Genomic DNA, 26,420 nt, shown 5'->3' on the forward strand with positions numbered 1-26,420 from the left:
TTCACGATTCTAGGACAACGGGAAGTACCCAATAGGTTTCTGGACAGACAGAAAGACAACAAAGTGATCCTATAAGGTTTCCGTTTTTCCTTTTGAGGTACAGAATCTATATTGTCCTTTATTTAATTACCTACTTTCCACCTACAGGCAGGCTATTTACCTAGTAGTTATTTAGTAGTATAACTTTTGTGAGTAGGTAGTGGTGCTTACCTACCAGTAGGTAAGCACCACTGCCTACTCACAAAAGTAAACAAATAACTAACAACTTCTGGAAACGTTGAGACACGAACAACTAAAGGCAATTTGAGGCGCAAATGGCTTGTTCCATACATATTACTGGCCTCATTTATAATTGTCTCTCCTACAAATAGCTGTCATTAATCGCTTTCCCATACACGCGAGGGCTTGTGGGTGCGGAAACTCTGTTTTAGAAGCATTATCATCTCAACCCATTACCGGCCCACTACTAAGGACGGATTTCCTCTCTTAAGAGGGGTCTCTCCATCACTCGCTTCATAGAAACGTAGTTCCAATTTCATTTGAATATTAAGCAACCAAAGACCATGAAATTTTGCAGACATATTCTAGAAACAAATATCTATGCCTGTAGTTTTCCAGATTTCTGTTAAAATATTTGGTTTCAAAGTTACGCGGTCTTAAAAATTCACATACAAATCTTTAAGCCCCTGTAATTTTAAAAGTACCTACATATTTTTAGTAAAATCTAAAACACCACAGGCACAGATGTTAGTTTCTAGAATATGTCTGCCAAATTTCATGGACTTTGGTTGCTTAATATTCAATTGAAATTGGAACTACGATTGTATGAAACGAGTGACGGAGTGAGCCCTGTTAATGAGAAGAATTAAGGCTACAATCCGCAACGCACGCTCACGCTACTGACTTCACAATAATTAACTATAGAGCCACCAAAATCAAATGAAAATCTATACTCTACAATATTATAAATGCGACAGTGTCTGTCTGTCTGCTGCCTTTTCACAGCCATCCGTTTAACCTATTTAACCGACCGACAGAGAAAGCTTGCACCCCAGGGAGGGGCATATGTAAATAGGTAAATTTCCGCGGGATTTTTAACAGGGCTCTCTCCGTCACTCGTTTCATACAATCGTAGTTCCAATTTCATTTGAATATTAAGCAACCAAAGTCCATGAAATTTTGCAGACATATTCTAGAAACTAATATCTATTGTAAGGTTATTTTTAAAAAGTTGATTTGAGTTGTCAAAAATAACATAAAATTATTAATTTAGCTGATGAAGGTAGTTTGGTAAAATCGATATTTGGCTCATTCGATGTCATACAATCTGTTACTAGGAGGCCAACAAGATTGAACTTGCATAAATACGGGTGTTTTGAAGGTTTTAGTTCAGTCTCCTTCCGAGATTCGGGGCGATATCGCATATTTTCGGTATTTGGATTGTGAACTAAATAATTAGATGTTGTGATAGCAATCACGCTCTAATTAAATTATTTATTTTGGCATTAGTTTGTTTAGATTAAAACTCTCGGATAACCTTACACATTAAACTTGTGTTTTTTGTGTTGGTTTTTGGAGAGGACATTCCAATAATTCGATAAAATATTTAAATAATACCTGCTTTTCTGAGTGACGCCAATAATTCAGAAGTGGGATGTGTCTCACGTTGTCTTAATTTCGCTTTGGTATCTTTTTGTAAACAACCCACATTTGATTAAAATTTTTATTGAGTTTGATTTGGTGATTAAAATTTTTAGTTTTTTTTTAATAATTTAGTCTTTTGTGAATTGGAAAGTAATTTGCAATGAGTGGTTCAGATTTTGTATACATCGAATGAGAAGTTAGTCGTTTGGATTTATTGTTGACTTGATATTAAAACTGAGAGTTCGGCAGTTCAGGGGTAGGTTTTAATGATTTGACGGAGGGCAGGATAGCCCATGATTTGGATTTGACTTAGGGCAAGGAAGCCCGCGACTGACATGACAAGATTATTTAGAAACACGAGGGCGTGTTAAATTCAGGACGGCCGAACTGTAAGGTTATTTTTAAAAAGTTGATTTGAGTTGTCAAAAATAACATAAAATTATTAATTTAGCTGATGAAGGTAGTTTGGTAAAATCGATATTTGGCTCATTCGATGTCATACAATCTGTTACTAGGAGGCCAACAAGATTGAACTTGCATAAATACGGGTGTTTTGAAGGTTTTAGTTCAGTCTCCTTCCGAGATTCGGGGCGATATCGCATATTTTCGGTATTTGGATTGTGAACTAAATAATTAGATGTTGTGATAGCAATCACGCTCTAATTAAATTATTTATTTTGGCATTAGTTTGTTTAGATTAAAACTCTCGGATAACCTTACACATTAAACTTGTGTTTTTTGTGTTGGTTTTTGGAGAGGACATTCCAATAATTCGATAAAATATTTAAATAATACCTGCTTTTCTGAGTGACGCCAATACTATGTCTGTGGTTTTCCAGATTTCTGTTAAAATATTCGGTTTCAAAGTTACGCGGTCTTAAAAATTTTCATACAAATCTTTGAGCCCCTGTAATTTTAAAACTACATATTTTTAGAAAAATCTAAAACACCACAGACACAGATATTAGTTTCTAGAACATGTCTGCAAAATTTCATGGACTGTGGTTGCTTAATATTCAAATGAAATTGGAACTACGATTGTATGAAACGAGTGACGGAGAGAGCCCTGTTAAAAACCTAAATTTCCACGCACACGAAGTTGCAGGCATCAACTAGTGTTCTAATATTTGAATTATCGTAACTATGTTTGGTTCTCCTGCGTATTTCCTCATTTCGGATCTTATCCCTCAGGGAAACTCCTAACATAGCCCTCTACATAGCTCGCTGAGCGACTTTGAATTTGTGTAACTATTAGCAAGCTGAAGTGGCAGTGGGCGGGCGATACCTGTCGTAGAGGCGATGGCCGTTGGAGCCAGAAAGTCCTTGAGTGGAGACCGCGTTTAAGGAAGCGTAGTGTGGCCCTCCAGCACGATGGACCGACGATATAAAGCGGCTGGCGGGAACTGGCCGGATAAGGAAGGCTGAGGATTGCGTACTGTGGCGCTCTTTAGGGAAGGCCTATGTCTAACAGGACGTCCACAGGCTGATGATGATGATGATGAACCATGCTTGAGATACATTACTTGTAAAACAATGAATCGAATAAGAAAATGGTCGAAGTGTTGATTCGCCCGAAATAGACCCTAGAATAATCTAACTACGTTACGAACGGGGATAAAATAACAGTCGTGTTTTCCCTGTTACTCATAGCCCCTATACTTACTAGTTTATCCAGCGTAGGCAATCGGCGAACGTGTTACTTACCCATGAAATATTCCCCGTTTCCCCTCCAACTAAGCGTAAAGCTTGTGCTAGAAGTAGGTACATCCGTTTAACCGCTAAGCTATTGGGGCTCTAAAAAACATTGACAAAGCTAAGATAATATTTCTAAGATTTCTAGATTGTTGGAAAAAGCTCAAAGAAAGCTTGAAACATCAATTCCTGGATCAAGTAACAGAAATGCAGAGCATTTAAATTCTAGGTTTTATATTTCAGACAAATATTAAATTACTTACATTGAAAACCTTCGCAGAAATCTTTTTATGGAAAAGATTTTCTGCATCAGCTAAGCTATTGAACAAGTTCGCACAGAGGGATTTATATTTTTACTTATTACGCAAAATGAAGATGAGAAATAGATGCAAAAACTTTTATTCATCAAATTTTTGTAAAAAACATTTGTTGTCCATTTGGTCCTTTGATTTCACATCATAATTTGAACTAAAATTAGGGGTTTCCAGTTTTAGTACATCTTAAGGTTCAAAAATGTATAGAGGATGTGCTAAAATGGATATTTATTCGCCAACCAGCACTGGGTTTATTACTGAACTGAGTCTCTCTTCTCAGAATAAGAAAAGGCCATAGCGTTTGTTAATTGGAGATTGGCAGGGTCCTAAAAATTATTATTTAAAATGGGAAATAAAAGCGTAAAAACATTTATTAAATAAATATAATTCATAACTTGTTGTGTCCTATGAATTAAAATAAATAGTTCGAATAAATTAATTTACATTATAAGTTAGCAATAAATAATCAATAACTTACTTACAAAATCAATATGTATTAACAAATACTTAAATCAAACGCAAAAAATAATAAAATTACTTAAATAAAATAGCTATTTTATAATATGAAATACCTATTTTATGAAAAATAGGTATAAAATAGGCATTTCATATGCCTATTTTATTTAAGTAATTATCATTTTTTGCGTTAAAAGTTGAAGAAAATTATTTCAAGTATCTTGAGTAGGTACTAATAATAGACAATTAATACCAATTAGAGTGGAATAAAATAACAAAAGCCCTAAGACTAACGCAGACAACCCATTTTGTCGAAGACCGAGTTTTATTCATCGACGATTGAATTTCAGATGATTTCAGCAGTTTCGAATTCCGATTTTATGCCGACTATACGCATAGCTTTTGCTTTAGCATAATTACTCGTATGTGGGTACAAGTAGGTACACTCATATGTTCTGGGGTACTAGCAAAGTAGTTGTAACTATCGCAATTGTTGTAATTGGCTGAACCTTAGTATTCTTTCTGCAACTGTGCATTTTAGCCAATAGTGAGAGAGTGTCAGCCAATCAGAGGCGATTGCAAATATAATATTGCAGCTTTAAATTTTGGAGCTAAGCGTGACGTTTCAAAAATCGGATCGGATCAGCGAGAATTAATTATAAGTAACTCTATTTATTGTTATGAGAAGCCAGACAAATTATGCGTTATACAGTATGAGTACAATATTATGATTATTTCAATCTGTAAACTAAACTATAATGGCAGATATAAAATGTATTTCTATCCCTATAATAATGAAAATGAATAGCGCTAGATTTGTATCTGACATTTTAGTCTAGAGCTGCCCGGCTAGCATAGGCAGTAGATAAAAATTATATCCCCGATTCTATGTCCCCGATGTCATAGAAATCAGTGGATATAATCGGGGGATATAATTTTTATCTACTGCCCATGCTAGCCGGGCTGATGTTTACAACAAAATTGCAGAAATCTTGCCCCAATATATCTTTCGTTCTATTTTCTCGGGTGTTTATTGGATCTCTTACAATATTATCGATCGTCTGTGATAGGCATTACAATTGAACAAAACAGTACAAGTGATCTTTAATTCACGGCCAAATACAAAATGGCCGCCCTAAGCCTTTCGAAGTAGGCAATTATTAATACATTAAATTGCGAACTTTCACTGTAGAAATCCTCTTACAAGTGGCGAGTTTTTGAACAATTTAGCAGACAGCAGCTTTAATTCAAATTGAAAATAGAAAGTTTTAAGTGAAAATCGTAAAAGCAACTTTTTCTTTGAAATGTTCCTTAACTTATGTATCAGGTAGGTCATATTTTATAGTTTAAAAACGTATCTACATAATATTATAGTATTGTACTATGCTCCAACCAAATAAAGTCGTAATCAAAAAAATGACAGAATTTTTGGTTTTTTATCTCCCGTGAAATTGACTTTTCCGATTGCACTTTTATTCGGTTGAAGCATCAAATACAGTTATGTAATTATAAAGATAATAAAAACATGATTTTTAAATGCAATAAACTGACCATAAAAAAAGTTACAAATACCAATAAATATTACTTACAAGCTTATAAAAATAGTTAAATGCTTGAAAAGTTACCTAAATAAAATTACAACTACCAATATATTAATAAACAAAAAAGGTGGTACTAGGTACCTAGCTAACATAGTAGGTAATAGGGGAAGTTAGAGTAAGATTAAATTACGACGTTACAAACTGCGATATAACGAGATACAACAGGTCCTAAAGGTCTTAATATCTACGAATTAGCAAAGAATCCATACTAATTTAGTACTATTATTAATTCTGTCATTAATATAAATGCGAAATTGTATCTGTTACATTTTCACGGCATAAGGATTTAACCGATTTTGGTGAAATTTGGTTCAGAAAACGCTGCGCGTACCGGAGACAGATATGCCTATCTTTATCTAATTATTCTAAATGTTAGTTTTTTGGTTTGTCCTTCAATTACTACAAATGATTATTTTGCATGAGTGACATAGGCTACTTTGTGTTCCAAGGATGTCGTACGGGATTTTCAAAACCCAAATCCAAGCAGACATCGCGTAGTATAAAATACTAGCTGACGCCCGCGACTTCGTCCGCGTGGATTTAGGTTTTTCGAAATCCCATGGGAACTCTTTGATTTTCCGGGATAAAAAGTAGCCTATGTGCTAATCCAGGATTTTATCTATCTCCATTCCGAATTTCGGCCAAATCCGTCCAGTGGTTTTAGCGTGAAGGAGTAACAAACATACACACACACACACACACACACATACGAACTTTCGCCTTTATAATATTAGTGTGAAGAATTGAGTTAAGCGACAGCACCAGGTGCAGTGATATACACCGGCGCAGCCGTAGGCCTGTGTTTTGACAGGGAGTACGCGCGGTTGGAAGGCCAGTCCTTGCCATAGCCTCCGCCTGATGAATACGAGTAGCTGTTAGCGTAGTCGGAGTTGTAGTCCGAGGTATCGCTCCCGAAGTATGAGTAGTGGGACATCGGATGGTGGTGTTGCTGAAACAGAAATAATGGAATTTTAATAAGTAACTTTTTTGACGTGACAACGTCTTATAATTCGATAGAGCCGGCTGCACGCACGAAAAAACATGACTCATGCGGCGTTACCTCGCTCTGAGGTAACGCCGCATGAGTCGTTCCATGTAAGGCTTGAAGTGCAAGCGAGAGTGCGGAACGAGCGACAAAGAAGCACAATCGGCCTTTGTTGTCACGTTCAACTATCGTCAGTAAACCGACTTTACAGACAACCAATTTTTTGACGTGACAACGTCTTATAATTCGATAGAGCCGGCTGCACGCACGAAAAAACATGACTCATGCGGCGTTACCTCGCTCTGAGGTAACGCCGCATGAGTCGTTCCATGTAAGGCTTGAAGTGCAAGCGAGAGCGCGGAACGAGCGATAAAGAAGCACAATCGGCCTTTGTTGTCACGTTCAACTATCGTCAGTAAACCGACTTTACAGACAACCAATTTAAAAAAAAAAAAAAAAACGAGCAGGTGGGTCGCCTGATGTTAAGTGATTACCGCCGCCCATGAACACTTGCAGCACCAGAGGAACCGCCAATAGTTGCCAGCCTTTTAGGAATTTGTTGGTCCGCCTTGAATAACCCCATGTTGGAATCTAATAAAGACACCGCAGAAGGCAGTTGATTCCACAGTTTGCATGTGCGTGGAAAAAAGGATGTGGTATACAGGCGGTCGAAGTGCACCAGCCACCCAGGTGGTGAGGGGTGAAATTGCTTGCGGTGGCGTGCGGTGCAGTTGTAGAAAAAGGAGGGTGGAATGAGGTCAAACAACACTTTAGATTTTTCTTTCGACGTTTCTGATAAGAACTGCTAAGGTGTAGGAATGTTTTTCAAGGCAAGAGTGAATACTAGGCATTATCTAAGCAAGCGCGCTCCAACTAAAGCTGCGTCATCATTTTTGTTCATTTAAAAAAAAAAGAATATTAGCCATTTTAATCATGACTAATATTTCCCTTTCCCCTCCAACTAAGCGTAAAGCTTGTGCTAGGAGTGGGCACGACAATAGTGCAACGGCTGGGGTTTGAACCGCCGACCTTTCGGAATTCAGTCCACTCTTATTCCTTCTGGCTGGTCTGATCATTCCTTTTTCTTTTATTCGTGTTTGACCTGGGCATATTTTGTGTTTATTATATTTTGTGTATTTTTTTCACTCCTTTTTGGTACATTAAAATAAACTTTGACTTTTGAAAAGTTTGCTTAATATTTAAACTTCTAATTTGTTACTTGTTGATGTATACTCGAACTTCATTATCAATGTACACTATACTTAGAATTTTAATGGTAGAAATGCTATTCGCGTGCTCTTTATCAATAAAAGCCCATATCGAGTGCTTATGATAAAAGTTGTATGGATTATGTCTATTGATTTATGCATAAAATGTAAATATATGTACATATCTAATAGGCACCTAGTAGACATGTCAGTATATTTATCTACCAGCATACAGTTAAACCATTAGCGGATGGGACTGAAGAATTGACAAGTGTAAATTTAAAATTTATAACACCCCCGACAAGTAAAGGTTACAGTAACTAGAAAAGAGCTGATAACTTTCAAACGGCTGAACCGATTTTCTTGGATTATACCTAAGAACACTCTCTCGCGATCAAGCCACCTTTCAAACAAAAAAAAAACTAAATTAAAATCGGTTCATTAGTTTAGGAGCTACGATGTCACAGACAGATACACAGATACATACGTCAAACTTATAACACCCCTCTTTTGGGTCGGGGGTTAAAAACTGACTTATTTGGTGAAATGTAGGGTAGGCTAGGGTTGTAACAGCACGCATAGCTCCGAACAAGTTAGAAGTGCGTGTCCGGAATCGAATCCCGGATCCCCTCAATAGGATGCAGACGTTCTAACTACTAAGCTATTACCGCTTTTTACAGGTTACTATCTACCTACTTATGTAACAAAAACTAATTAGTTTTGGGACCACCGCAATTAGCAGTAAATATCTCTATTCTTACTGGAAACTGGGTTCTCGTGAAAAGGTATTATTACTTTCCCAATTTAATTAAAGTTTTAGTTGAAAAACGGATTTGGAAAACTAAAATGTTTGGTCTTTAGTTTTACGTTAGGAGTTTTCGAGAATGTAGGATTCATTACCAGTAATATAAATTCTATCTACCAAGTATTTAATTTGGGTAAAATATCAATTTTAACACCCTGTTCAATTTTTTTTTCATTTTTTATGCGAACATTTCATTTTTTCTATTTATTTATCAATTTTATTTTATCTTCTATTACAACATATACTTGGTTAAAACTATTTTATGGGATGGAAAGTGTGTCTGTCTCTGTGTTTGTCTGTCTGTCTGTTTGCTAGCTTTTCACGGCTTATCCATTTGACCGATTTTGACCAATTTTAGTAGAGAATTAGCTTACATCCCGGTAACGTATTCAGGCTACTTTTTGTCCACGAAAATCAAAGAGTTCTCACGGGATTTCTAAAAATCTATATCCACGTGTATCATCCAGTGACATTATTATATCCTTTACTGACCTTACAAGCCTTCAGCGTACTGAGCAAACCGGGCAGCAACAATGCTGCAATCAGCAGCAATTTCTTGATCAGCATAACAGCGAGGAGTATTGGGATGAGCAGCATTTTAACCTTCAGTGTTGCGAGGAGGTTCAGGAATGGGATCATTATCGCTAGCCTCTTCCTTTTACCACGGGCTGAAACGTGACGATTATATGGTTATTATAACAATAGGATATGCACATAATGAAGGTAGTCATCTCTATTATATTACTAATGAATAAAATTGAAGTGTCTGTCTGTTTGAACGGGCTAATCTTCGGAATGGCTGAACCTATTTTGAGGGGACTTTCACAGACAAGTAGAGGCTTAAGCAAGGAGTAATTTAGGCTACTTTATTAACCGACTTTAAAAATGAAGGAGTTGTGTTTTTCTACTTATGTACACTGACATCCCCGAGATTTCTGAACCGATTTGCGTATTTTTTTAATCGATAGAGGAACTTTGTGAAATTATTCCATAAAAAATTTGGATTCCAACTCCTCAATCCTGATGCTGCAGGGGATCTGACCAATCCACGCGGGCGAAGCTGCGGGCATCATCTAGTAATGTAATAAACCAGTCCTGTATTATTACAATGGCAGCGGTTGATTAAAGTATAAATTATAACATTTTAATGACTCTACTTCAATGACGACAAACACAAAAACTAAAACTTAATTTAATTTATTACAGAATATAATATACAGGGTGTGACCAGAATGCTAGCAAAGACTTAGCGGTATTGTTAAGTTGGTCAGTCTGATAAATTAATCAGACTGTTCAACTCACTGACTGACTGACTGCTCTATCAACGCACAGCTCAAACTATTGGACGGATCGGGCTGGAATTTGGCATGCAGATTCTGACGTAGACATCCGCTAAGCAAAACTTTGAAAATTTAACCCCTAACGGGGTAAAACGGGGTTTGAAATTTGTGTAGCCCACGCGGACGAAGTCGCGGGCCTAAGCTATTTCATAACGAAAAGAATTCGCTCAGTATGAAACAAAATATGTTGTATCTCATAAGTTGATAAGTAGGTACTTATAAAGTTTATTCTTAAAGTTTCACCTGACCCCAAAAAACTAATAATTGGCAATTCAAAGTTATCGAGTACAAAGATTAGTTCCAAATTAGCTTCGTTCTTTTTCCCACGATTCAATCCAATTACTTTCGATGCAGCGTTAACACTTTTCCTCATTATGTTCTTAACTGTGTTTGTTTAATCGAAATTGTATGGCCTAAAGCTTATTTTTCACTATCCATACTAATATTATAAATGCGAAAGTGTGTCTGTCTGTCTGTCTACTAGCTTATCACGGTCCAACAGTTTAACCGATTTTGATGAAAGGTATAGAGTTAACTTACATCCCGGGGACGGACATAGGCTACTTGATCAGTATCGGATAGTCCATACTAATATTATAAATGCGAAAGTGTGTCTATCTGTCTGTCTGTCTGTCTGCTACCTTTTCACGGCCCAACAGTGTAACCAATTCTGACGAAAGGTACAGGGTTAGCTTATATCCCGGGGACGGACATAGGCTACTTTTTATCCCGGAAAATCAAAGAGTTCCCGCGGGATTCCTAAAGACCCATCCATTTAACCAATTTGTATGAAATTTGGTACCGAAGTAGCTTGCGTGCCTGTAATCGAAATTGGTTTTTATCCCGGAAAATCGAACAGTTCCCACGGGATCTACAAAAATCTAAATCCACGCGGATGAAGTCGCGGGCATCATAAAAAGTACAAGTAATAATAAGAAGTAGATCATAAAATTATCTTCTAAAATTGTTTTAAACTTTTTTTTCTAAGAATCACCATTCCTGAGATATCGCGATTCTAAAAGTTTTACTTCAAATTCCTTCAGGCTTAGTAAAAGGTTCCCGTTGGCACCCTTGGGGTACAAAACCCTGAAAAGGACGGCAGTGTTGTGAACATATTGTGTTAACAGGGGCTCTCCCTCACTTACTCCATACAATCGTAGTTCCAATTTCATTTGAATATTAAGCAACCAAAGTCCATGAAATTTTGCAGACATATTCTAGAAACTAATATCTGTGCCTGTGATGTTTTAGATTTTACTAAAATGTATGTAGTTTTAAAATTACAGGGGCTCAAAGATATGTATGTGAATTTTTAAGACCGCGTAACTTTGAAACCGAATATTTTAACGGAAATCTGGAAAACCACAGACATAGATATTAGTTTCTGGAACGTTTCTACAAAATTCCATCGAGTATGATTAGTTAGTATTCCAATGAGAGACGAACTACGTTTGTATGGAGCGAGTGACGGAGAGACCCCTCTATCAGTGCATTGTGCTCGTTGAATATGTCTGTGTAAAGTCAATTTGAAAGTTTCAATTATCACGCCTTGGTCTATTGTCTCAAAACCCTTGAGCACAAAGTGGCGCTTTTCACAAAAGTTTATTTGATGATACAACACAAAAGCAATTGAGAATTCTATCCAAACTCTAAAATTTTAAGTACCAATATGGTGGCTTAGCCCGCCTGAAAGCATCATGGTGCACTTGTGTCTAAATGATCTGCCCTTTCCGTTAGCCCACGCGTATATTGGTCGCTAAATAATCTGTTGTAGTCAAAATGTCACGTGCGACAATATGGTCAAGTTACTCGCAAGATCGGAGGAAAGAGGCCCTGCGAGTGCAGCTCGAGACATTGTTTTGGTCTGAACAAATAGGAGAAGCGATCGATATACCCTTTTGCAATGTCTTTCGCATAGTTTCCAATATGGCACAACATCGTGAAGAAAGTGATATATCGAGAGGACCATGATCCCCAAAGCTGTGAAACCGACGCGAGAAGAAGAAAAAGTATCGGCAGGTATAATAATATTTTAGTACAGACTAATTTTAGTTTAGTCAAAATTTTAGTTTTGTTTACAAATGAATGAATAGGAGACTTATATATTTGTTTAAATAGTTGTGTGCACAGTATCATATTGTATATTGTGTGTGCAAATAAGTATTATTTATGTGAGTTATTTTTAAGATGTATGACTTTTTGAAAATAAGTAAATTTTGAAATTTGAATTTAAATATTATTTTTGATTCTGCAATTCTGCAAGCCAATAGTTCAAAGAACGGATAGACGTTTAGATCTCAAAGTGCTTGAATGGCGACCTCACGTCAGAAAGCGCAGCACTGATAACCCCCCTCCCCCCACTTTTTGAATAGATGACCTCTAGGCAGTTACTGGAAGTCGCTGGGATTAAGCAACACAAGATTTTTCTGTAGCTATTATTGCAATTGATATCCAGCTGTCTAAGTCTATTGGTTGAGATGATAATGACAACGATGACTTGATCCATTGATATATCAAGCAGTCTAAGCCTGGCTGAGATAACAATGACAACGATAACTTGATCAATTGATCCACTCGCCTAGCTGAATCAGCTGCTGTAATCTGATCTTATTCTATAGGACGACCGCGTCGATCTATGATCTCAAGCAATGTCAGCCAGATAAAGCTTTCACTGGCACTCCAAACTGAAAGGATTCTCTTGTCTCTCGATATATACAAGTATTTTCTTGTTTGCTTCAACGTGCTTACGGAATGCCTAAAACCATCTTGAACATGCAAAGTGCTGTGTTAATAATCCATACTATCCATACTAATATTATAAATGCGAAAGTGTGTCTGTCTGTCTGTCTGCTACCTTTTCACGGCCCAACAGTGTAACCGATTCTGACGAAATTTGGTACAGGGTTAGCTTATATCCCGGGGACGGACATAGGCTACTTTTTATCCCGGAAAATTAAAGAGTTCCTACGGGATTCCTAAAATACTATCCGCTTAACTGACTTGTATGAAGTTTGGTACCGAGGTAGTTTGCGTCCCTGTAATTGACATAGGCAACATTTCATCGGGGAAATCAAACAGTTCCCACGGGATCTTTAAGAACCGATATCCACGCGAACGAAGTCGCGGGCATCCTCTAGTAATAAATATATTCGTAGAGTTGCTTTTACACACTTACTTATAAGTATTTGTCCAACGACTATTTTCCGATGTCGTTTGCAAGTCAACGCACCCTGAACGACTGGTATACTGAATACTCAAAAGCTTGGCTAGGCTACAAAAGCTATTCCTAAAATCTTTCGCTAATGAATTCTGAGGGATTAATGTATTATTTTTGGGACATAAAAAGCAATATTACATTTAATGCGCCACTAAGTTTTCGGAGATGATCTGTTTTTTAACCCCCGACCCAAAAAGAGGGGTGTTATAAGTTCGACGTGTGTATCGGTGTATCTGTGTATTTTTCTGTGGCATTGTAGCTCCTAAACTAGTGAACCGATGTTAATTTAGTTTTTTTTTGTTTGAAAGGTGGCTTGATCGAGAGTGTTCTTAGCTATAATCCAAGAAAATCGGTTCAGCCGTTTGAAAGTTATCAGCTCTTTTCTAGTTCTTACTGTAACCTTCACTTATCGGGGGTGTTATAAATTTTTAATTTACACTTGTCTACAAAGCTGTCAAAATTTGTAAGACGCTGCACATAAAATTATTGTAAGCAAAATCTAATTGTAGACTGCAAAAATTTTATTCGAAATGACTTATCCAGTGCGTAATTTTATTCGAAATGACTTATCCAGTGCATAATTTTATTCCAAATGACTTATCCAGTGCGTAATTTTATTCGAAATGACTTGTCCAGTGCGTAATTTTATTCGAAATGACTTATCCAGTGCGTAATTTTTTTATTGATAAATATCTATGTACCTACATAGATACAACTTTCACAACGTTAATTTTAGTAAGGAAAGCTACAAGTTTAGTATGAAGCTGTTAATCGTAATACGTAACAACAGCCAACCGCCGCAATTTAGCTTTGCCCGCTTTGCTGTTTATATTTAGTGGCTAAACCCAACATGTTTACTGTATTGCTAATCTAGAACAACCCTTTGGGACTAATTGGACTAGCTTGTTTACTCAGATGCCATTATGTTTCTGGTTCTAGCTCTCCCTTTGAAACTTAACAGGGCTCTCTCCGTCACTTCTTCCATACAATCGTAGTCCCAATTTCGTTTGAATATTAAGCAACCAATTTAGATTTTCCTAAAAATATGTAGTTTTAAAATTACAGGGGCTCAAAGATTTGCATGTGAATTTTTAAGACCTCGTAACTTTGAAACCGAATATTTTAACAGAAATCTGGAAAACCACAGGCATATATATTAGTTTCTAGAATATGTTTGCAAAATTTCATGGACTTTGCTTAATATTCAAATGAAATTGGAACTACGTTTGTATGGAGCGAGTGACAGATAGACCCCTCTTAAGCAGACAAATCCAATACACATAGTGATGATGCAGTCTAAAATGGAAGCGGGCTAACCTGGGAGGAGTATGTCAGTTTTTATTAAAACCACATATCTTGTACAATGGTACGGGACCCTTCGTGCGCAAGTCCGACTCGCACTTGACGGGTATTTGTTATGTGATATAGGTAACTACAAAATATCGATTTTGGTTATTTTTTACTTATGCTGTGAGACCTTGCTTCAATAACCTTAACCTTGCTAAATAGAAGTAGGTATGTCATAGGTATGAGTTTGATTGAATAAAAGGAAAAGTTGACTTACTGACTGATCTATCAACGCACAGCACGAACTACTGGACGGATCGGGCTGAAATTTGGCATGCAGACACAGATTTTTGAAAACTTAACCCCTAAAAATAAGGGTTAATAGTTAATATAACATTTAAATTTTATAGGGGTTCGCGGACGAAATCGCGGCCATAAGCTAGTAAAATCACACTAATATTATAAAGGTGAAAGTTTGTATGTGTGTGTGTGTGTGTTTGTGTGTGTGTGTGTGTGTGTATGTTTGTTACTCCTTCACGCAAAAACTTCTTGACGGATTGGGTTGAAATTGAGAATGGAGATAGATAATATCCTGGATTAGCACATAGGCTACTTTTTATCCCGGAAAATCAAAGAGTTCCCACGGGATTCCCAAAAACTCATCCGCTTAAGCGATTTGTATGAAATTTGGTACCGAGGTAGCGTCCCTGTAATTGACATAGGCATTTTTAAAAGCCTAAATCCACGTGGACGAAGTCGCGGGCATCCTCTAGTATAAGAATAAAACTTAATTTTTTCTGGAGCTCACTCGAGAGCTCTCGAAGGAGACTCCTCTTAAGCCTCAGCTAAAGACGTAAAATATTATAGCCCCAATAACTCGTAAGCCAACGATTAACCGTACTCAAACCGTAGCTGTGCCGTAGCCATATTCAAATACCCTATGAAATTTTCTTCAAAAGAAAATTTCGTCGCCTATGACGCACTACCCTCTAGCGAGCTATGATTGGTCAATTATTGTTATTTACATGACTGCATCATGACTACGAAATACGAATTATATAAAAACTAGTCAAATGCGAGTTGGGCCTCGCTCTTATATTTTTAACCCCCGACCCAAAAAGAGGGGTGTTATAAGTTTGACGTGTGTATTTGTGTATCTGTCTGTGGCATCGTAGCTCCTAAACTAGTGAACCGATTTTAATTTAGTTTTTTTGAAAGGTGGCTTGATCGAGAGTGTTCTTAGCTACAATCCAAGAAAATCGGGTCAGCCGTTTGAAAGTTATCAGATCTTTTCTAGTTACTGTAACCTTCACTTGTCGGGAGTGTTATAAATTTTAATTTACACATGTAATAATAATTCAGGGTATAATCTATCTCCATTCTTTTCAGCCAAATCCGTCCAGTAGTTTTTGCGTGAAAGAGTAACACATATATACATTATACACATATTATACACATATGCATATGCATACAAACTTTCGCCTTTATAATATTAGTTGAAATAGGGTGATAAGGATTCAATGACTATTGGATCTTTAGTAGTTGACTATAACGGTAAAAACATGTACTTAATGCGAAAGTAGAACTTTGAACTCCAAACCCTGGAACTCTAGGGTATGGCTAGGATATGGAATGCCCTTCCGACAGCAGTTTTCACCTCCACTTTTAATATGGATACCTTCTAGTCAAGAGTGAATAGGCAACTTCTAGGCAAGCGCGCTCCATCTTAGGCTGCATCATCACTTGCTAGCAGGTCTGATTGCAGCCAAGCGCTAGTCTATAAACTAAAAAAAACTCCGTCAATTTAATCAAGCCTAAAAGTTGATGGACAGTAAAACTAAATCAATTTAATTTAACTCGTCCGTTAGATAGGGTTAGGCTAATCAATCAATCTAGCCTACCGACGACATGCCCTAATAGATTACGGGGACGGATACTAATTTATTACTAAACGTGATTTGAATTAGTTTCGTTTAAGTTAGTTTGTATAAGTATAATAAGTCCTGAGGTACTAGAGACTGGTTCCGATTTTGCACGAGTTTTTAAACTAAGTCTAGTTTTGACACTAATAAAAACCCAGGTGTTTTACCATTTAACGCTATTAAGAAGGGTCTCTCCGTCGCTCGTTTCATACAAACGTAGTTCCAATTTCATTTGAATATTCCAAAGTCCATGAAATTTTGCAGACATATTCTAGAAACTAATATCTATGTCTGTGGTTTTCCAGATTTCTGTTAAAATATTCGGTTTCAAAGTTACGCGGTCTTAAGAATTTACATAGAAATCTTTGAGCCCCTGTAATTTTAAAACTACATAGGTATTTTTAGAAAAATCTAAAACACCACAGACAGATATTAGTTTCTAGAATAGGTATGTCTGCAAAATTTTATGGACTTTGGTTGCTTAATATTCAAATGAAATTGGAATTACGATTGTACGAAGCGAGTGACGGAGAGAGCCCTGTTAACGTTTTATTAACTTTACGATCCAATTATATTAGACAATGTTATTATTTTGAATAAATATTAATATAACAATTCATTTACTATTATTAATGTTACAAACGATAGTTAAAACGTCATTCGGGATGATGTAGTTTTTTAACATACAACATATCCAAATATGTTGCGGCATTTAATAGTTATGGCGGATTAAAAAAAGTCAAATGCATACATAGAGTACATGAAACCTGAAACATTACCTACACTCCTTTTTTTGAGCATTCGTGTTATATATACGAAAGTATGTCTATCTGGTCTACCTGTCTGTCTTTTTGTAACCTTTTCACGATAAAGAAAGATACGTAGCTTTAATCCCTATGATACTGACGTAGTATATTTTTGCTCCGGAAAATTAAAGCAGCGGGCATGTAAGTTTAAGTACTTATAATAATTTAATGTTTACAATAATTTACAGCCATCATTTGTTTATAAAGGCCAAATTAGCAATTAATTTCTGATCGTATAATCTATAATTTGAATCTATCCCTAATTATAATTTATAATGCCCGCAACTTCGCCCGCGTGGATTTAGGTTTTTCGAAATCCCGTGGGATCCCGTATAGCATACGTTTTATTTGTCAGATTAAAGCACTTTTTTGAGAGAGCTATAAATGGATGGAAGATAAGTAGCCATTATAATATCATCGGTGATAAAATAACGCAAGTTCAAGCGAAAACCATTATAACCGAACTAGCCGATGCCCGCGACTTCGCCCGCGTGGATTTAGATTTTTGAAATCCCGTGGGAACTCTTTGATTTTCCGGGATAAAAAGTAGCCTATGTGCTAATCCAGAATATTATCTATCTCCATTCCAAGTTTTTAGCTAAATCCGTCAAGTAGTTTTTGCGTGAAGGAGTAACAAACATACACACACACACACACACACACATATACACAAACTCTCGCCTTTATAATATTAGTGTGATATATAGTAAAACAAACTCACCATCTTCTTCAACTTCCTGTTCTTCAATAGTCCTCGAACCCTCAGGCAAATTGACCCTCAAAGCTTTCATCTTGAAGAACTCCTTAACCAAGCTCATGAAGTACTTAGCAATTTCAGTCCACTCCGACAAGAAGCCCCTAGGTTCATTTTGGAGTAAATCGACTTCATCAGAGAGGGTTAGATTTTGTATAGTTTCATCATCTAATGGCACCAAACTGATCATTGCACTGGCTTGTATAGTTTCATTATTATTCATATCACCAAAGAAGGTTTTCTTAGCTATTTTCAGAGCTCTGTATTTGACGCAAGAGAACGCTTCTCCCTTTACATAACAGCTATCTTTTACATATCTGAGATACCGATCATCGGATGCAGCAGCGGTTAAAGCAACGATGATTATTTGGAATGCAGCCAACTTGAGAATCATCATGATAGGTCCTGAAACAATACAATAAAAATTATTGAGAGAAGTACCCTAGCGCGTTCCCTAACGCTTTCCATATACAGGGTGTTTGGTAATTAGTATATAATGACGACACGTTCCCATGTTACTTTGATCTGATAAACACAATGCTGAAGTATAATGACGAAATAAAATTATAAAAATTTCCATACAAAATTAAAAAAAAAATTATATCAAAGTTTTCATGACCCTACCGTGCCCTAACTCACTGAGATCGTTGGCCATCTTTAGATAGGCCGAGGCCAACGATCTCAGTGAGTTAGGGCATATTAGGGCCATGAAAATTTAAAATTTTGTATGTAAATTTTTATAATTTTATTTCGTCATTTTACTTCAGCATTGTATTTATCAGATCAAAGTAACATGGGAACGTGTCGTCATTATATTCTAATTACCAAACAGCCTGTATAAAAGTACATAGTTTAGTTATAATGTGAATATTCAAACCATATTCATATTCAACCTTAGGGTTCCGTATGTCTGAATGAAAAACAGAGTAGGTACTTATTGCATTAATTTTATTCCATTATGTTATACTAGCTGATGCCCGCGACTTCGTTCCCGTGGATATAGGTTTTTAAAAATCCCGTAGGAACTCATTGATTTTTCGGGATAAAAAGTAGCCTATGTGTTAATCCAGGGTATAATCTATCTCTATTCCGAATTTCAGCCAAATAGTTTAGAAAGTAGAAAGTGTAACAAACTTCCATACATCCACCATACATACAAACTTACGCGTTTATAATATTAGTTAGGATTAAACATATTGCACAAATGATGGCTTAGACTCGGAAAATTTGGCAACAAACTACTTAGTTAAATACGCTGTGCATATTATAATATAGTTCTAACTAGTTTATACCCGTGACTTCGTTCTAGAGTAAACAAATTTCAAAACCCTGTCGTTCGTTATTCGTAGGATAGGTAGTAGATACATTATTCAGAGCCTCAATAGCTCAACCGGTAAAGGAGTGGACTGAAAACCGAAAGGTCGACGGTTCAAACCCCGCCCGTTGCACTATTGTCGTACCTACTCCTAGCACAAGCCTGACGCTTAGTTGGAGAGGAAAGGGGAATATTAGTCATTTAACATGGCTAATATTCTTTTTTTTTTTTTTTAAACTACGACGATGTTCATGCCTGGATTTAAGGACCAAAACACATTGTTAAAGGAAAATAAACATTCAACTGAGCCTGGGCTCATTCATATCACGTTCCTTATTTGCACGTACCTACTAAAACAAATAACTTCACTAACTCGCAGAAACAAAATTTCGCACTACCTACATTTGAGTGTCCAATGTATCTTGGAAATGGAAACGAGTTTTAGATACACAGGAAAATCGACTTTGATTGAAAGCTGGTAGAAATTATTTCGCATTGATTAATATTATTATTTATATTTTAAATGAACAAATACATTTTGTTTCCCTTATACACCTCTATGAATGAATAAAAAGGAAAATAAAGCACTTTGTACAACTTCAACTGAACTAAATACTTAAATACGAAATTGTTTGTTGATTTATTAAATACTAGGCGATGCCCGCGACTTCGTCCGCGTGGACTTAAGTTTTATAGATCCCGTGGGAACTGTTTGATTTTCCGGGATAAATAGTTGCCTGTGTCAAATTACAGGGACGCAAGCTACCTCGGTACCTTTCATACAAATCGGCTAAGCGGATAAGTTTTTGGGAATCCCGTGGGAACTCTTTGATTTTCCGGGATAAAAACGGCCTATGTCCGTCCCCGGGATATAAGCTAACCCTGTATTAAATTTCGTCAGAATCGGTTAAACCGTTGGGCCGTGAAAAGGTAGCAGACAGACTTTCGCATTTATAATATTAGTATGAAGCTATAAAGAGATAGATAGATAGATAGATAGAGAGAACACTTTATTGTACACAAAAACAACACACAAAGAAGAAAATAGAAAAAACAATTGTGTGCAAAGGCGGCCTAATTGCTTAGAGCAATCTCTACCAGGCAACCTTTGCTGAAAGGAGAAGCTAGTGTTGGATAGTACAAGAGATGTAGGTTTCTCTAAAATCTACGAACGCACGTAGGTCCTTTATTCCGAAATGTTAGAGGTGCGTGTCTGGGGTCAAAACGAGACCCTCTAAATAGGAGGTGATGAACCATTAGGCTATCATCACTTTATTACACACATCATGTTATTGATTTATTCGATTGATCGTAAAGATTTTAAAGCCGGTGGCTAGGAAGTAGAAACCGCCATTTTACTTGGCGTATCTATTATTTTTATCTGTTTATATCTTTTTGGTACATTTTATTCTATTCTTGCAAGTCAATTTTTAAGGTTCACTTCTACGAAAAAGCTTTTAGCTTCCCTGTAAGCTTAAAAGCAAACTATAGGGTACGTAGCCGAAACCATGTTATAGGTAATGTGCACAAAATTGAGGGCTCTCTCCGTCACTTGTTTCATACAATCGTAGTTCCAATTTCATTTGAATATTAAGCAACCAAAGTCCATGAAATTTTGCAGACATATTCTAGAAACTAATATCTATTTCTGTGGTTTTCCAGATTTCTGTTAAAATATTCGGTTTCAAAGTTACGCGGTCTTAAAAATTTTCGTACAAATCTTTGAGCCCCTGTAATTTTAAAACTACATATTTTTAGAAAAATCTAAAACACCACAGACACAGATATTACTTTCTAGAATATGTCTGCAAAATTTAATGGACTTTGGTAGCTTAATATTCAAAAGAAATTGGAACTACGGTTGTATGAAACGAGTGACGGAGAGAGCCCTGTTAAGTATACTCGGAAACTTATTGATTCAATCAATCAATCGATCAATCATTTATTTCCTCGTTGGTATTACCAAGGTATCACAATTATTCATGTAGTTGTACAACTGATGAGCTTTTTAACCATGAATTTTCTAAGAATGTTCTGACGCATTTGTGTGAAACAAACTATATACCTAATAAATTCAGTTCAATTTCAGTTCAATTATTTTCATAGCTCAGTTTTGGCTCTTTTCAACCCCCGACCCCAAAAAGGGGGGTGTTATAAGTTTGACGTGTGTAGTATCTTTGTATCTCTCTGTGGCATCGTAGCTCCTAAACTAATAAACCGATTTTAATTTAGTTTTTTTTTATTTGATAGGTGGCTTGATCGAGAGTGTTCTTAGCTAAAATCCAAGAAAATCGGTTCAGCCGTTTGAAAGTTATCAGCCCTTTTCTAGTTACTGTAACCTTCGCTTGTCGGGGGTGTTATAAATTTTTAATTACACTTATTTGGGTTTTATACCAAAATGATATAAAAGGGACCCTTATGGTGCAGCGACTTGAGTTATAATCTAGCATTCTTGAAATCAAATGTATGCAAAATTCTGAATATAACGTGTGCTGTAAAATTATCACTAAAATATCGTTCTGAATAACTAGTAGTAATTTTCAATATTTGGTCAAGGTAGGATTGCATTGATAAAGTAGTTTATTTTAAAATTGTATTAGCTTTAAAAACTGTGCTAACGTGTTCTTTATATTACCAAAGCCTTCAATTTGATATTGCAAAACTTTGACGACAGGTATTATTTTATTCAAAACATAATAAGCCCCTGGAAAAATTGTTTTTTCGAATTGTAATGAACTTATCAAAACCCCAAAATTTTATTTCAAGACGCTCTTACATTGTTTGTTTAGCATTTTAAAAAAATACATAAGTCATTAGAAGTGGGTTTATCTTATCCCTGGCACAAACTTTGTCATTTTAAGCTAATAGGTACATACCAAACCATTTCTTTTAAATTATATAGACAAGCGCTTGGCTGCAATCAGACCTGCTAGCAAGTGATGATGCAGCCTAAGATGGAGCGCGCTTGCCTAGAAGTTGCCTATTCACTCTTGACTTGAAGGTACCCATATTAAAAGTGGTGGGAGGGAAAACTGATGCCGGAAGAGCATACCATATACTAGTGGTTCGGATTAGAAACGAGGAAGCAAACCGCTTCGTACATTGATGGTGTAAAAGCTTAACTTTTAACAATATATAACTAATAGCCCTAATATACACATAATTATCAGTCCTTCTCTATTAGTAAAAAGTTTAATTTCGGTAAGTAAAATGGTACGGGTACGAGTCGATACGGGTTTCATTGTTACTCAGAACATTTCCCGAGGAATTTTTATAGGTATTGTAATAACACACCTACTTATTCGTATTTATCTATGGAAGAGATAGGGTCGCTCATTAAAATGTGTTAATATTGTGTTTGTGTTTTTCTGTTTTTTCATGCGGTGTTTTGTGCTTTTACTTTTTTTGTGTGTACTTAATTGTGTAACTCACGGGGATGCCATAGTCGTTGACTAAACCCCAAAAAAAGAGAAAAATGGGATAAGTAAGATCAACTAATAAAATACAAATATAAGTACCTAATTTGGAACATAAACCGCAAGTGGGGGGTGGGTAAAGTTCTGCCACACATTGCAAGCTCTTATGTAAGTCAAAGTTCTAACTTTGGAGAGGTCAATAAAGGTCGACTCAGGTCTTATAACAAGGTCACAAAGCTTCAGTTAGGCTAGCCGCACAGTAGCTGCTATCACTTTTACGACGGTCGATTTCATTTTTTTTTTAAACTCTTGTCACTAATACAAGAGGCGCTGCTACCTCTGACGTAGTGTCAGAGACGTTTGTAAGTTGTTTTTTTTTTTTATTTAATATTTATATATAAAAAATACTATATAGAAATACATAGTAATATTTATGTAGATATAGGCTACTGTGCAATTTTTTGAAAAGAACAGAACAGTGCAATTTTTACCCATGTTAATCTTGGTATTCTATAATACTAGACAACATTGGGTCTTCATTGCCTTGTTCTGTTCCTTTCCTTAGCTATTTTGGAGCAAAATAGCAGGTATAAGTCCCTACTTGCGTCGCACTCTAATATGGCGGGAATGAAGTCCCTACACAGTTCGATAAATAATAGGTCGATTTCATTATCACCATTATCAATCGACAAACGTCACTCTGGACATAATATGTCTCTTGTAAGGACTTTCACACGCCACGGTCTTATGCCGCCTGAATCCAGCGGCTCCCTGCAACTCGCTTGATATCTGTCCAACTAGTGGTCTTCCAACATTGCACTTCCCGGTGCGAAGTCTCCATTCTTACCTACCTTGAGACCCCAACGTCTATCAGTTTTTTGAAATATGTGTACTGCACATTGCCACTTCAGCCTAGCAACCCGTTGATCTATGTCGGTTATTATTTTCACTATGAAGGGTGGATGAAACCCACTTACCAACTAACTTCTAGCTGCCCCAAAAGTAAAAAGATTAAAACGAGCTGACGTGCTCGATATCTGATGAACGTTGGAGCAATGGCTCTCTCGTGTTCAATAACAAAAACACAAATAATAATCTGCTTATAGTCCCCCGACTGATTGCAAATAATGACAGGAAAAAAAGGATGGTACGTTCTTATTACCGAACAGGGGCTGAGGATTACGAAGCCGTCTAGACACAGCAATCGGGAGTAAGGCGGGACGAGCAATGAGCAACCCGGGATCTGTATATAATACCGGGGCATTTACCACGAGATCAAAGGCGATGGAATGCTATCTCCTTATACTGTAGTATTACTATGAAAACCATCACTATAATCTAGCCACCACTGTGCAAACATCTTAATTCTCAAGGGGCACCAAAGGGCAAACTGTAACATAGCATAACATTCACCTACCTATAACCTTGCAATTTCCAAGACACAAACTAACTTACGTTATAAACCACAACACTGGCACTTCACGCACTTTTTTTGTAAACCAGATTTTTTATGCAAATTCGTGACACCGTGCAACGCCACCACTGATCAACGTCCAATGTCAATAATGCGATCAGTTACTACGCTATTTAAATGATCTACAACCATTCAGCCACCATGCCTTGTAGAGATGGGCATGATTGATTGATGTAAATCATTTTCATTTGGTGAAATCATTATTTTTCTTCACAGTGATTTTTAACGGAGTGATTTTTCAATTTCCGCTCTTACAATCGTTTGCTACTTTAATATTTTTTTATTAGGAATTACAGTTTTATTATAAGTTTTAGTTTATTACGATTTAGATCTGCTATTTCGCAGGTTTATTTTCAAAGAAAGGTAATTTTCAGACTTGTAAGGGCGAAAATTTGCTTTTCGTGAAACGTAGCAAACTATTGTTTTGCTACATTAATTGAACTAGATATTATTCCCTTTCTACATGCGAGTGTTCTCGCTAGCGCGCTCTTTAGCTCGAGTCAATGACGTGTGATAAAGCAGGAGTAATAAATGTTATAATTAGGTATCAAACTTTGTGAATTTTAGCTTTTAGTAAGATAGCAAGTGTTAAATTATGAAAAGGTTGTGTCATGTGATTTTTCACATGATGCTATTAGTGAAATGGTCCATCTCTAATGCCTAGGAAAATACGATCCGGTCGGTTTCGAAACCGTAGTAGCAAACGCACTCGACTTTCCCTACTTTTATTTTTTTAATAATATAATTGTATGCAATTCCTACGTAGAGATAGTAAGAACAGTGAATATGCAAAACTAGTGCAAGATCTTTAAAGTGTAAGTGTACGACATCACTTTTCAAAATCATGTACATACTAGCTGATGCCCGCGACTTCGTTTGCGTGGATATAGGTTTCTTAAAATCCCTTGTAAACTCTCTGATTTTCCGGGATAAAAAGTAGCATATGTGTTCATCCAGGGTATAATCCTTTTCTATTCTAAATTACAGCCAAACCCTTCCAGTAGTTTTTGCGTGAAAGAATAACAAACATACACACATACACACACATAAACACATATATACACACACACTTTCGCCTTTATAATATTAGTGTGATGTGATAGTGTGAAGTGTGATGTGATGTACTTTAATGTTTTCTGTTAGGTAAAAAGTTCTTTAAGTCCAAGCTGAAGTGGCATGACAGTTTATCGGTATATCATTAGTTTTCCTTTTCACTAATTACAAGAGTAAATTAAAAATGTATAACACCCCCGACAAGTGAAGGTTACAGTGACTAGAAAAGAGCTGATAACTTTCAAACGGCTGAACCGATATTCTTGGATTATAGCTAAGAACACTCTCCATCAAGCTACCTTTCAAACAAAAAAAAAACTAAATTAAAATCGGTTCATTATTTTAGGAGCTACGATGCCACAGACAGATACACAGATACACACGTCAAACTTAAGGTCAAGGTATAAGTATCATGCGCAGTGAGCGAGTTAATAAGAGTCGAAACCACTTTTTTACATACAGAAAAACATACATACATTTTTCTTATTAGTTAGTCCCTGTAATGTCGTAATACAATACACCCTTGTTTTCTATTCCTATAGGGTTACACTTGCACTTTCTTATACTTACAACTTACAGGCCGTTGATACCGAAAGGTGATTGTCCTTTTTCATTTTTTTACTCCTATTCCAATACAAGTTAGCCCTTGACTGTGATATCACCTGATGGTAAGTGATGGTGCACTTTATGATGGACGTGGGCTAACTTGAAATAAGTATGGCAGTTTTAAGCACTATGAACTTTACTGCTCTCGAAGCGGGGATGTCGTAACTCGTAAGTGTCGAATTGGTTTTTTTACAAAAAAAATCGCACAGAATGCGAAAATCAAAAAGGAACAAAAGATGATTAGTTATATGGAGAATAACTTTCTAAAGATGCAAAAACTTGATGAAACTGAAAGTTAACCAGCAAGTTAACATTTTTTTTAAGATTGATGAAATAACTTAACCATCTATTTACTTTTTTTACGACGCCTTTGTTCGACTGTCAATTACTCGTAGTAGCTTACTATACCCAACGTGTTGCGTTGAAACGCGGATGAGATGAATAACGCCAGCAATAATTTCCAGAAAAGAGAATGACCAGCACTCTATGGAGTTTGGGCCACTTACGAATATTTTTGTGTCTCAA

At 36.4% G+C, this 26,420-nt stretch overlaps 1 protein-coding gene across 1 annotated transcript; it reads right to left on the reverse strand.

Annotated features, from left to right (window-relative positions):
* Positions 1-6,455: 6,455 nt before the first annotated feature.
* On the reverse strand, positions 6,456-24,299 carry LOC123877560. Its single transcript, XM_045924377.1, has 4 exons — positions 24,180-24,299; positions 17,999-18,436; positions 9,198-9,373; positions 6,456-6,656 (listed from the first exon to the last, which is right to left on the reverse strand). The coding sequence occupies exons 2-4, from the start codon at positions 18,426-18,428 to the stop codon at positions 6,456-6,458; spliced, it is 807 nt and encodes a 268-aa protein (XP_045780333.1). The 5' UTR covers positions 18,429-18,436; positions 24,180-24,299.
* Between the last annotated feature and the right edge of the window lie 2,121 nt (positions 24,300-26,420).

The sequence above is a fragment of the Maniola jurtina genome, chromosome 24, assembly GCF_905333055.1.
Source record: "Maniola jurtina chromosome 24, ilManJurt1.1, whole genome shotgun sequence".
NCBI classification, from domain to species: domain Eukaryota; kingdom Metazoa; phylum Arthropoda; class Insecta; order Lepidoptera; family Nymphalidae; genus Maniola; species Maniola jurtina.

Bases quoted from the DNA above. Each gene is read 5' to 3' on its own strand.
- LOC123877560 (XM_045924377.1), bottom strand. From the start codon at position 18,428: ATGATGATTCTCAAGTTGGCTGCATTCCAAATAATCATCGTTGCTTTA. The intron at 9,374-17,998 runs GTGAGTTTGTTT...GTCACGTTTCAG, and splicing joins ACAGGAAGTTGAAGAAGATG to CCCGTGGTAAAAGGAAGAGG. The intron at 6,657-9,197 runs GTCAGTAAAGGA...TTTCTGTTTCAG, and splicing joins GTACGCTGAAGGCTTGTAAG to CAACACCACCATCCGATGTC.